At 50.0% G+C, this 12,817-nt stretch overlaps 1 protein-coding gene across 3 annotated transcripts in view; it reads left to right on the forward strand.

Moving 5' to 3' along the window:
* The first annotated feature begins 532 nt into the window (after positions 1-532).
* Positions 533-12,817, forward strand: part of tnfrsf11a (tumor necrosis factor receptor superfamily, member 11a, NFKB activator) — a 15,375-nt gene continuing 3,090 nt past the window's right edge. The window contains exons 1-10 of one of the 3 annotated variants that reach the window (XM_062521735.1): positions 533-782; positions 4,828-4,900; positions 6,736-6,861; positions 7,244-7,390; positions 7,835-7,919; positions 8,326-8,402; positions 8,554-8,661; positions 9,042-9,091; positions 9,195-9,651; positions 9,688-10,098. In XM_062521735.1, coding sequence (XP_062377719.1) covers positions 708-782; positions 4,828-4,900; positions 6,736-6,861; positions 7,244-7,390; positions 7,835-7,919; positions 8,326-8,402; positions 8,554-8,661; positions 9,042-9,091; positions 9,195-9,651; positions 9,688-10,098 — 1,609 coding nt within the window. In that variant the 5' untranslated portion in view covers positions 533-707. Of the gene's footprint in view, positions 783-4,827; positions 4,901-6,735; positions 6,862-7,243; positions 7,391-7,834; positions 7,920-8,325; positions 8,403-8,553; positions 8,662-9,041; positions 9,092-9,194; positions 10,099-12,817 lie in introns of all 3 variants that reach the window. The other 2 variants (XM_062521733.1, XM_062521734.1) reach the window with 2 other exon arrangements.

Raw genomic sequence — 12,817 nt, forward strand, 5'->3', positions numbered from 1 at the left:
CTCTCCTTGCTTGTCTGTCATAGATCTTAACACGTATTTTTTGATGTTGATGTTTTGAATGTTTTCTTTTCTCGTAATTATCATGGGTATGATATTTCAAAAAATTAATTGCAATATCAAATGTTAAAATAAGCAGCCTGATATTTCCTTGAGGTTAGAAATCATCAGTTTATTGCTGCAAGTAATTGCATGTCTGCGGTAAGATGAGAGCACAAAACAGTATTGCAACACCCTGAAGAGGCCATCGTTTAGGAAAAAAATAAACATTTAAGGTATTTCATTAATCCCAATTTCCAAACCAACATAAGTTTGAACAATTAGGCCTACTCATTAATTTGCGTTTAAAATATCAAAACAAATCAAAATATGGCATAAGGACACAGCTGGAAATCAGTTTCCTGAACGAGTCCGATTCCCCTCTCCTTTTTCCTTCTGTAATTTTTATCAAACGGGGCGGAGCGTGCCAAGTTTTAGTCCGGTTACTACAGCGCGTGAGACTCAGATTCACTTCAGAACGCGTGGGTGAGTGTTCATCACGGGGCTGACGCTCGAGAATGCTCTACACTCCAGAGACTGGGCATCGGATCGGCTCCAGAAGAGAACCTCTGCTCAAATACGCGTCGCTCATCTGGACCGTAACATAACGTGGACCTTTGTTGCCATCAGAGGGTCACATCGACCACGTCTCATATTCTGAAGGAGCCATCATGAGGGTGACTTTTACAACCAGTTGGATTTTTCAAGGCTGGATCAAGAACATCATAGTGATTCTCTGCATACACGTAAGTTCAGTCATGTGTTCAGCAGTAGTTTCTCTATTTATGCTCGTACAGTATGAGTTATATGAATGACAAACGCTATAACTGCAACATTTAGTACATTATTTTAAGCTTTGACAACAGAGGTGCTGGCTGCTTTAAACATAGCTGGTGACATGTCTCTATCGCTTACCCTATTAGAGCAAACAGTTACAGCTTATGCATGCATGCAACTAGACCAGAATATATTTCAGTGTGTTTACCCCAATACTGACTGGAAACAGTTGTGCCGTTGTGCTTGGTCACCGGCCAGAGGCCCCCGCTCATCTTAACCACATGCAGTGCCTTCAACCGCGTTCCCCCTCCGCTCCCAGACTCCGTGGCTGTGTGGGAATGGATCTATTACCCTCTCCCCCAGATTGATCCTGTCCAGTGTGAGGAATGATTATATAATGCTGGTTTTTGAACTGTTCGGATCAGTTTGAGAGGCTTTTTTTTGTTGTTGTTGAATTGTAGCCTACTTCATAGAAAGCCAAAGAATAATGCGAGCGATGTTGGGGGACTGAAAGCCTAAAGTCGGTGGTTTTCTATTGTCTCAGACTTGGGCTCCACGTCTGTCTGTGTGTGTGTGTGTGTGTGTGTGTGTGTGTGTGTGTGTGTGTGTGTGTGTGTGTGTGTGTGTGTGTGTGTGTGTGTGTGTGTGTGTGTGTGTGTGTGTGTGTGTGTGTGTGTGTGTGTGTGTGTGTGGGTTCATTGAGTAGCGGTGCTCTCACAGTCCCTAAGCCATGTGGTATTGGCCATTGCAAACAGATGACAGCATTTAGCCACTATGGAAGTAAAGCTCCCAGTGGAGGGGCTCTATGTGCTGTGTGACTGTAGTGAGAACACAACACTTCAGCAGCTCTGCCCAAGGCCCTGGACAGCCAACGCTTCACATGAGGAAATGTTTATAGAGGAGGATGGATGGATGGATGGAAGGACAGACATATGCACTCATCCACTCATCCGCTCATCCATCTATCCATTCATCCATCCATTCATTCAATCAATCATTTGTTTGTTAGTTCATTCATTCCTTCATTCACTCACTCACTCACTCACTCACTAATTCACTCACTCACTCATTCATTCAGTGGTTTACCTGTTCATTCACTCCTTCATGTATGTTGTCCTCTCTCACCTGGGCTACAGTAGCTGTCAGAGTTGATCTGTTAGTTCCCACTTCCCAGTCATCATGTAGGAGCAGACAGGCAGTAATCACACTTCCCCCAATCAGAGCGCAGATGTTCCCCCATCACTCTATTTCTGCCAATCGGAGCGCAGATGTTCCCCTCATCACACTGTTTCCCGCAGGCAGAGTGCAAACGTTTTCCTAAAGTCGTTTCCCGCAGCTGTGTGAGCAACTTACTGTCGGCACCACTCCTCTGAGCTGCCCAGGGCCTGTTGCATCACACACTCACACACACACACACACACACACATGCGCACACACACACACACACACACACACACACACACACACACACACACAGACACACACACACACACACACTCGCACACTCGCACACTCGCACACTCGCACACACGCACACACGCACACACGCACACACGCACACACGCACACACACACACACACACACACACACACACACACACACACACGGCATGTTATGACCTGCTGTAATCAGGCCACAGGCTTCCAGAGAAAAACTGATATTTATTGAGAAATCCAGTTTTGCCAGGTCTGGGAAGTAAGACAGTAAGCGTTGACACAGAGGTCTTTTGTTTATTTTGTAGGTACTGTACCACCATCATCATGAATAGTGTGTGTGTGTGTGTGTGTGTGTGTGTGTGTGTGGTGGCGGGGGTCAAAAGTTCAATGATCCTCTTCATGCCTGCATGTATTGTGGGGGGGCATGTAACATTTGATTATGTGGGTTTTTTATTCCTAGTGTATGTTTGTGTTCTGGCACGGCAGTGTGTTTTGAAAGAGCCATAATAGCAGCACATTACAGTTGTCAGAAGCAGCCTTTAAATGACGCCCTCCAGAGGAATTCCTCCTGCAAGGGCCGGCGGCCGTTATGCAAATCCGGTGGTCTCTCTCTGGGAGCCGGGAGGAGAGATCTCACAGTTGCGCCATCTCTCCAGTTGCAGCGCGTTCCCTCTGTCTTCTGCTCTCTCCCATCTCATGTGTCGGGATGATCTGTTGTTCCTTGTGGTGCTCCTGGAGCTCAGATGGAGGCGTCTGACGTCAGAGAGGTCGATTTCCACGGGGGAGAAATGCCACACACTTCTCTGCTTAACTAACTCCAGGTCACTTTGGACAAAACAAAAAGAGTCAACTGAGCCGGAGTAACCACAGTTGAGTGCCGAGTGCTTGGACTACTCCAGGGGACGCTGGTGTGGTGCTTGTATCTTGGGACCATTTTCTAACATATAATTAGCTTGGGTGTCACTGACCAAGAGCATATATATATATACTCAGTGAAAATATTTTGAGATGCTTGAGTAGGCCTCCGATGCATAGATATACAGTACAGGGGAAAAATACCTTCTGGCTAAACATGCATTCCTCTCCACTGCATGTGGATGAGTTTATATTCCCTTTCACCACAAGTTTACAAATGTTCGGTGCCATATTAATGTCCTGTACAAAACGCAGCACTTTGTAAGCTATCCCTGTACTCCGGTCCCTCCCATGTAGCAGGCCATCCATCATGGAGTCGTCGTGCAGTTCACTAGCGTCTAAAGCCTCTCATTAGTGGTGGCCTCGTGGGATTATCACGTCACAAAATAACACATAACCAGGAAAACACATCCAATACTCACATCCAGTCAGCAATGTGGAATCCAAACAGTTACATGTGAATTTGTCAAGGCCCCTCCTACAAACATAGCTAGTTACCTGTTACCTGTCATCTGTTACCTGAGAGAGAAAGGCCTGTCCTTAGCTGACCTATATATTTCTACGTCACTGCTCACACTGTTTATTTGCGGACATTACGTAGGGGGAACTTATTTTCTGACCCCAATGAGATAGATGCTCTACAATCTGTGACAAACAAGGAACTTCAGACTGTGCCCAAATCATGCCCAAATCATGTGGTGAACGTCTGACAGACCTCCACGAGCCGTTTCCATGGGAGCGCTGTGGTGCTGGAAACACAGGTGCCCCATCACTGACCTCCAGGGGGCGTTTCCATGGCAGCGCTGAGGGGCTGGAGATACAGGTGCCCCGTCACTGACCATAGAGGAAGGAGGAAGGAAGTGGATTTGACCTCACTTCCTGCGTGCCAGCGGCTGGTGTCGTAAAGGGCACATGAATACCTTAACGGCGGAGGGATTCCTCTATTGTGCCTCTAACGATGTTCTGTAATTAGGGCTCAGTCTCCACTGGCTGCTATGGTAACTCACAGCGTGCTCGCCGCTCTCATCACACGCTTATATTAAAGGGCTCATCTCTCTCCAGTGAAACCTCCAACACAATTAAGCGCCATGTTGCTATAATCCAACAGCTCTCCATGGACTGGCCTAACGACACGCTGAGAAAAGACAGTGCATTGTTAAAAGGCCACTGTACTGTATGGATTTAGCTGTATGGCAGTATGAGTGTTTGGCTTTAAGCTGCTTTAACGACAGCACACAGTTGCAGATCTGCAGTCAGAGGCCAGAATGGGCCACGCTGCTAAACCGTGGAATGTGTTTGTGGTCTCTGAAGGGATGTGGGCACTTCTCCCCCCAAAACAACTGTAAGTTGAGCAAGAGCTCGGACTCCCTTCCTCCCACTGCTCTGCCTGGGGTCACCTCTCTCTTCTGGACATGACAGGACAGCTAATAAGGAAAAGACTCCATGGCATAAAGAAAGGTCTGTGTTTTGGAAAGACATCCTGCGTTCGTTGTGGAGAGTAGACTTTATGCAGTGTAGTCTTTTGTGTCTGTTGGTCATCCTCGACTCAAAGAAAGCCAATCAATCAGCCAATCAGTTAAAACAAGTTTTATGTGCGAAACGCAGTTGGATGCTGAACAGCAGAGAGTAAGACTTCACTCACTGCTATTTGCTCTGTTTCAGGTCGTCTACTCCAAACCATGCAAGTCCAACCAGTACCTGTCAGGGAAGAGGTGCTGCAGCAAATGTGAACCAGGTAAGTGGCCTGACCGCTCCTATCACTGCCCATATGCCACTGCATAACCCACTCCTATCACTGCCCATATGCCACTGCACAACCCACTCCTATCACTGCCCATATGCCACTGCACAACCCACTCCTGTCACTGCCCATATGCCACTGCACAACCCACTCCTGTCACTGCCCATATGCCACTGCACAACCCACTCCTGTCACTGCCCATATGCCACTGCACAACCCACTCCTGTCACTGCCCATATGCCACTGCACAACCCACTCCTATCACTGCCCATATGCCACTGCACAACCCACTCCTATCACTGCCCATATGCCACTGCACAACCCACTCCTATCACTGCCCATATGCCACTGCATAACCCGCTCCTATCACTGCCCATATGCCACTGCATAACCCGCTCCTATCACTGCCCATATGCCACTGCACAACCCGCTCCTGTCACTGCCCATATGCCACTGCACAACCCACATCCGCCTCAAACGGTCACTACCAGCCGTCTCACACACAACCATTAGCCAATGTATATAGTGTCATTAGTATGTACTAAATGGGTAAATGAGTGTATAGAGTCATTATTAGTATGTACTAAACGAGTGTGTGTATAGAGTCATATAGAGTGTATATAGATATATGTTCTCCCTTCTGTGGGACTGGACTAAGGGTGTGTTCAAAGCTTCTGGACACCATGACCTATATGAATGCACGATTCTGCTAAAAATGGTTTGGAAAGGACATGTTGCTATGACAACATGAAACACATCTCCTCGCCTCCTCCGGGAAGAAAAAGGGAAGGATGCTGGCCTGTGGGAGGGGCCTGTGGGATGGGTCAGTGTCCACACTCTCAGTAGTGTGTGTGTGTGTGTGTGTGTGTGTGTGTGTGACTCGCATGTGTTGTGAAAGCAGTGGTCAGCCCTCGGTCACCCATTCAGATGGGCAGCGGTTCCGCTTGCTGCCGTATTTAGCGTCCAGTGCGTCAGCGGGTCACTGGGTTTGCAGACCGCCGCAGCCTGGTCATGTGACAGCAGCCTGGTCATGTGACAGCAGCCTGGTCATGTGACAGCAGCCTGGTCATGTGACAGCGGCCTGGTCATGTGACAGCAGCCTGGAAATGAACGAACGGCATGTGCCGGAACTTCTGAGCTTCTTCACACTCCTGAACTACACACACACACTCCTGAACTGAACTACACACTCCTGAACTACACACTACACACTCCTGAACTGAACTACACACTCCTGAACTACACACTACACACTCCTGAACTACACACTCCTGCACTACACACTCCTGAACTACAGTACACACTCCTGAACTACACACTCCTGAACTGAACTACACACTCCTGAACTACACACTCCTGAACTACACACACACTCCTGAACTACACACTCCTGAACTCAGCATTTCAAGCACACTCCTAAGTATGCAGGGACGTACATGTAGCGTTCTGCACTCACCTGACCCTATTGTCCACTACAGGGACGTACATGTAGCATTCCGCACTCACCTGACCCTATTGTCCACTACAGGGACGTACATGTAGCATTCCACACTCACCTGACCCTATTGTCCACTACAGGGACGTACATGTAGCGTTCTGCACTCACCTGACCCTATTGTCCACTACAGGGACGTACATGTAGCGTTCTGCACTCACCTGACCCTATTGTCCACTACAGGGACGTACATGTAGCGTTCTGCACTCACCTGACCCTATTGTCCACTACAGGGACGTACATGTAGCGTTCCGCACTCACCTGACCCCTGTTGTCCACTACAGGGATGTACATGTAGCGTTCCGCACTCACCTGACCCTATTGTCCACTACAGGGACGTACATGTTCGCGCCGTGCAGTGCCACCTCAGACACGAAATGCCGCCCGTGTGGGAGAGACGAGTACCAGCCGGACTGGAACAACGACACCAAGTGCATGCCCCAGCGGTTCTGCGACACCGGTCAGTCCCGTCTCCTCTAGAACACCGTAAGATTCATGGGTTCCATCAGGTCCCTTTCCAGGTGTATTATTCAAGCACCATGCAGCCTGTACTGATATTCAAGGTGCTTGATTTTATACACCTGTGGAAAGTGACCTGTTGAAAGCCATGAATAGCTAATTAATTTGGTATTGTATCATTTGCCATTGTATATTTCATTTTATATTGTATATTTCATTTGATATTGTCAAGTCATTGATTCTTATTGGTAATCAGCTCTTCCAATTTCACTCAGTCACTTGCATCCTTTTTGTAGTGGACTTTTTAATGGTCAGACCTTTAATGGCCACTTGCTCCACGTGCTAAGCTGTAGCGCCTGCTGACCTCTCTGTGTGTGCTCTAGTGAAGGGCTTCAGTCAGGACCGTCCCCAGAACCCCAAGGCTGCCGTGCCGTGTCCCTGCATGAAGGGCCTGCAGTGCTCGCCCACCAACTGTGAGTTCTGCGAGCGCATCCCCCCGTGTCCACCTGGAGAAGGATTCACTATGGACGGTACGGAGCCACAATCGCTCATCCACCAACACACACACGTCACTCATACATCAACACACACGTCACTCACCCATCAACACACATGTCACTCACCCATCAACACACATGTCACTCATCTATCAACATACATGTCACTCACCCATCAACACACATGTCACTCATCTATCAACACGTATCACTTGTAATACCCCATTGGCGTTGTCATGAAACCATCTGTAGAAAGTCTGTTGTAAAGCAGGGATTAGACTAGACTCCAGTTTGGGTTGAAGTTAGTCACGTAATGATCTAGGGTAGTTACAAGTCTTGGAGCAGGAAGTTGAGCGTCAGGCGTAGCTGACTAGTGTGTGGAATATGTCCTAAGTTGCTCATGGTATGTAGTGGTTTAGCAGTTTGTCCTCAATGGCCTGACCGTAAGAGATTTGTTGTTTTGTTTTGCATGTCCAGAATCCGGTCGGGGCTCCTGTAAGGCATGTCCAGAGGGGCATTTCTCTGACAAGGAGTCCACCGAGCTGTGCAGGCCGTGGGTGAGGTAAGAGGCCTGCAGTGGACGCTCATACTTTCACACTGAACACTCCCCATCTGACAAAACACACGCCAACTTCAAACCACATCAACAACCGCTAGTCACACAAACAAGAAGCCAGGCCCCTGTTTTGTTTTTTTATTTTGCCAAATCACAGTAACTAATCATGAGCATTATTTGTCCGCTGTCATTCTGGGGTCACAGGAACATGCTGTGATCCACTGGCCCCCACCGCTTCACCACGCTCTGCTGTGATGACTAATTCCTGGGCCACTTCCCCTGGAAAAGAGCATTTTTTTCTCTTGCCAGCCGTATTTGTGGTTAGCGTCTGCACAGAGAAGCCAGGCTGATTAAAATAGCCGAGCCGGAGCAGTCGCAAAATAACATCTCTGTGTTCTGTTGTTGTGCACAGTTGTAAGGACTCTGGGAAGAGCGAAGTGAAGGCTGGGAACTCCGAGAGGGATGCTGTGTGTGGACCCGCAGTCCTCGGTATGTACCCCTCCCACGTCATGCCGTGACTCACATTTGTATGCTTTTACAATCTGAGGGAGCTTCTCAGGGTTTCCGGGGGTTAAGGGGATTCCTAGATCGGTTGTCAATAAGGGAAATTAAGGCCACCATTGTGTTTATCTTACTCCAGTTTCCCCCACGTCAGGGGTTGTGGTGGCCATTTTGTCTGTCATCATGGTGGTGTCGCTCGTCATTCTGACGCTGTTCTGCTACAAGGACAAGATGAAGCTCCTCTCCGGTAATCCTCCACACAAACCGCCGTCACTTTCACTGGAATGAGCTTCTGTTACTCTGTCAATGCAAATTAACATCTGATAGCACTGTGACTTAATTATCATACAGAATACAGTGTATCATGTCATTGCCAGAGGCGGACATCCCGGGATCAGAAAGTAAAAGTCCTGCCAAGTATTTGATCCAACCGTTTAGTAGATCAGCGGTAATTAGCGGCCAGGTAGATCAGATAATTAGTGATATCACCTGTGTTAAGTGCTCAGGTAGAAAGAATATATATGGCAGGACTTTTACTTTTTGGAACTAGGATGTCCGCCTCTGGTCATTGCCATGTGAATAGGCCTATTGATAGCATTAATAACTATTTCCAAATATTTCCTCTAGTGAATGTGAGATCTTGTGTTCAGAACCTGAAGAGGAGTAGGATACAACAGGTGAGAACTCGATCCTCTGTGTGAACATAATTTGAATGCACCTTTAGTCAGTCATTGTTCAATCAGCTCAGCTGTTTAATGTTCTGTGCTCGCTCCACATTAGGAGACTTTGGCGCCCCCGCTCAACGGGCCGCAGCACTGCACCTTTGAGATCACGCGTCTGCTCCGGCCGGACGAGTTCCTCACGCAGTGCCCCAGCACCATCCTGGCCATGGAGGGAGAGCAGGAGGTCGCCTCGGCAACCGCATCCGCATCCCCATCCCTGGACCCGGTGGCCGTGGAGGGCTCGTCGGGGAGTCTGAGCGAGGACGGGGCAGCGGAGGCCCAGGGAACCACGTCGCCGCTGTCAGGCATCTCCTCCTCATCTTCCTCGTCCTCGTCCTCCTCCTCCTCCTCCTCCTCCACCTCAGGCTCGTGCAGCTGCGTGATCTCTCTGAAGGAGCCGGTGGAGCTGGGGGAGAACGAGGACTGCAGTCAGATGGTGTCGGACGGCCTGGCAGGAGTCTGCTCCTGCGGGGGTGGGGAGCGAGAGGAGCGCACCAGAGGAGGAGCAGGAGGAGGTGCAGGAGGAGGAGGAGGAGGAGGAGGAGGAGGAGGTGAGAGAGTCCCGGAGGAATCCCCTCTCTGCCAGAACTGTTCCCCTGAGGAGGGCCCGCGGGGCTGTGTGGACTGCACTGACCTCTACCTGGACTACAGCAGCCTGCCGGCTAAGGACGCCGCGTCGGAGCCACGGGGCTCCGGACACGGCCACCACGAGGGCCCCCGGGTCAGCACGGGTCTCCTGTGCGGTCAGAACGACCCAGAGTCCAGCAGCACCACCACGCCGTCACTGCCCAACGCCACGACGACGACGGCGCCCGCCGCTCTCTCGCTGCCCAGCGCCGGCCCGGGCCCCAGCGAGTGCGGCCTCAGCCTGGCCCTCAGCTGCAGCGCCCAGCTCACGCTGCCCGAGCAGGACGCGCACGACGGGTACCAGGGCCACTGCGCCGACACCGCGCTGACCTCAGGTGGGCACACGGCTCTGGGCGTAGCCAAAGATCCTTAAGGCGTAGCAAGATACGTCGTCGTAGTTCATGTCTATGGGCGCAAAACGGGGATCACTTCCTCTGCATAAAGAGGCGCGTCATTGCGTGTCAGACGTATTCATGGGTTTCATCAGGTCCCTTTCCACAGGTGTACAAAATCAAGCACTCGATTATCAATGCTTGATGATGTTCCAAAATAATCTTGCTGCTCTTTCAAGCCCTCTACATTTATTAGTTCTAATATGGAAGTAACACACACAAAGCATACATTTCAAGGAATTGAATAAAAACATCAATGGAATAATGGAAATATGTCGCTGCTCTCATTAAGTTACCCCAGCGCCATCTGATCGTCGTTAGCACAAATCAGGATTTGGTTCAGCTGGCTGGCTAATGTGTTGTCAAGGTAGAGCGTACGTAGCAACCGGCCAATAAGCAGAATAAACAAGAGGGACACACCTGATATAAAGTCGATTTTCTCCAGACGGGAATGCTCAAAAATGCTAAAAAGGTACCTGAAGTGGTCAGAAGGGGTTGAGGGTCATGAAACCGTGCCCAAAATTCACATTCCTAACTCTAGAGAATGGAGATTTTAGCATATAGTTGAAATTCTGATCTATGTCCATAGACTTCAATGGAACAGTTGCTGCCTCTGCTCTGCATAAAGGGGGATTTTGACCCCCCCTCTTGCGATTCGGGTTCCAGGAAGTGGCTTCTCATGAAGTATCTTGCTCCGCCCTTAATTATCTTTGGCGTAGCCTAGCGTAGCCTAGCGTAGCCTAGCGTAGCTTAGCGTAGCCTAGCGTAGCGTAGCGTAAAGTAGCGTAGCGTAGCGTAGCGCCACACTAGGCTTTCTGCTGCGTAATGTCATCTCCGGCCTCAGGAGTGTGTGTGTGTGTGTGTGTGTGTGTGTGTGTGTGTGTGTGTGTGTGTGTGTATCCCATTATAAGTCAATGAAAAACATGTTTTCTCAAGAGCGTCTGAAGCGGGTCGCTAGACCAAACACAGCCACAATGAACGCATTCATTTACCAGACGAGTGTCTGCGACCGTGCTGGGGATCGGGGGGGAGGTGGGGTGGTGTTGGGGTGCAGAGTGCGGGGGCTCATCTGAAATGTGAGGGGAAAACACTTCCATTTTGTCAGATGCCAGGCAGAGGAACAGATGTTTACCGCGAAATTCCGCAGGCGTCTCGAAGTGAGCGCCGGCTCGTAATTGAAACAGGATGTTGGCGTCGGGGTAAAAGCGGCTCGTAAAGTCCTCAGCGGGGCCTCGGTCACATCTCGGCGGTTTGATCACATGACAGATGGGCTAACGAGCCTGTAAACACCCATTTCCCATAACCTTTACTAATACCTCCGCCGCGGCGTTCCGGGTAGCGCTCAGGCCACAGCGGATTCACTGGGAGACGGAGCAGCATTCCCACTTGTGCTCCGTGTGCGATCCACTCAATAGAGTTTTCCGCTTCCAGAAGGCCAGAGAGGAAAGAGGGCTGTTATTATCATATATTTGAGAAGAAGAAGAAAAAAATGGCATTCTGGTAAATGTCAATTCCAGTAAGGTTGTCTGGAAATAAAAACAGCTATTCTTTGCCAGGAGTGTGAGTGTGTGAGTGAGTGAGTGAGTGAGTGTGTGTGTGTGTGTGTGTGTGTGTGTGTGTGTGTGTGTGTGTGTGTGTGTGTGACGTAGTAAATCATCACCATAGTGACTCACTGAGGCATGAAATCTGACTCATTGTCTGCCTGCCTCAGACTGCCCACTCTGGCGTCCCCCTGTTGGTGAGCACTGGGACCTACACCCCCCTACCCCACCTCCCCACTCTCCTGCTGCTCTCTCTCTCTCTCTTTCTCTCTCTCTCCCCTCTTTCTCTCTCTCCCCCTTTACCTTCTCTCTCTTTCTCTCTCTCCCCTCACCTCTTTTTCTTTTTCTCTCTCTCTTTGTCTCTCTCCTTCTCTCAGTTTCTCTCTCTGTCCCCCTAACTCTTTTCTACGCCCCCCCCCCTTCCCTCTGCCCCCACTATGGGAACTAAGGCGGTCGGTGTTGAAACTTTAGCAGGAGGAAGTGACGGGGCTCTTTCCCTCCCTTAACGGACGTCATGAATAACTGACGCTGACTCTGCATTAGTGCCCGACCCGCCCAGCACTCTTTGCCCACTGGAGTCGCTAGTTTACCCTTGGTTGACTGTAGGTGGCGCTGTAGCTTTGGGCCACTGGAGCTGCTAGTTTACCCTTGGTTGACTGTAGGTGGCGCTGTACCTTTGGGCCACTGGAGCTGGTAGTTTACCCTTGGTTGACTGTAGGTGGCGCTGTACCTTTGGGCCACTGGAGCTGGTAGTTTACCCTTGGTTGACTGTAGGTGGCGCTGTACCTTTGGGCCACTGGAGCTGGTAGTTTACCCTTGGTTGCCTGTAGGTGGCGCTGTACCTTTGGGCAACTGGAGTCGCTAGTTTACCCTTGGTTGACTGTAGGTGGCGCTGTACCTTTGGGCCACTGGAGTCGCTAGTTTACCCTTGGTTGCCTGTAGGTGGCGCTGTACCTTTGGGCCACTGGAGTCGCTAGTTTACCCTTGGTTGACTGTAGGTGGCGCTGTAGCTTTGGGCCACTGGAGCTGGTAGTTTACCCTTGGTTGCCTGTAGGTGGCGCTGTACCTTTGGGCCACTGGAGTCGCTAGTTTACCCTTGGTTGACTGTAGGTGGCGCTGTA

This window comes from Sardina pilchardus, chromosome 19 (assembly GCF_963854185.1).
Source record: "Sardina pilchardus chromosome 19, fSarPil1.1, whole genome shotgun sequence".
Taxonomy (NCBI): Eukaryota; Metazoa; Chordata; class Actinopteri; order Clupeiformes; family Clupeidae; genus Sardina; species Sardina pilchardus.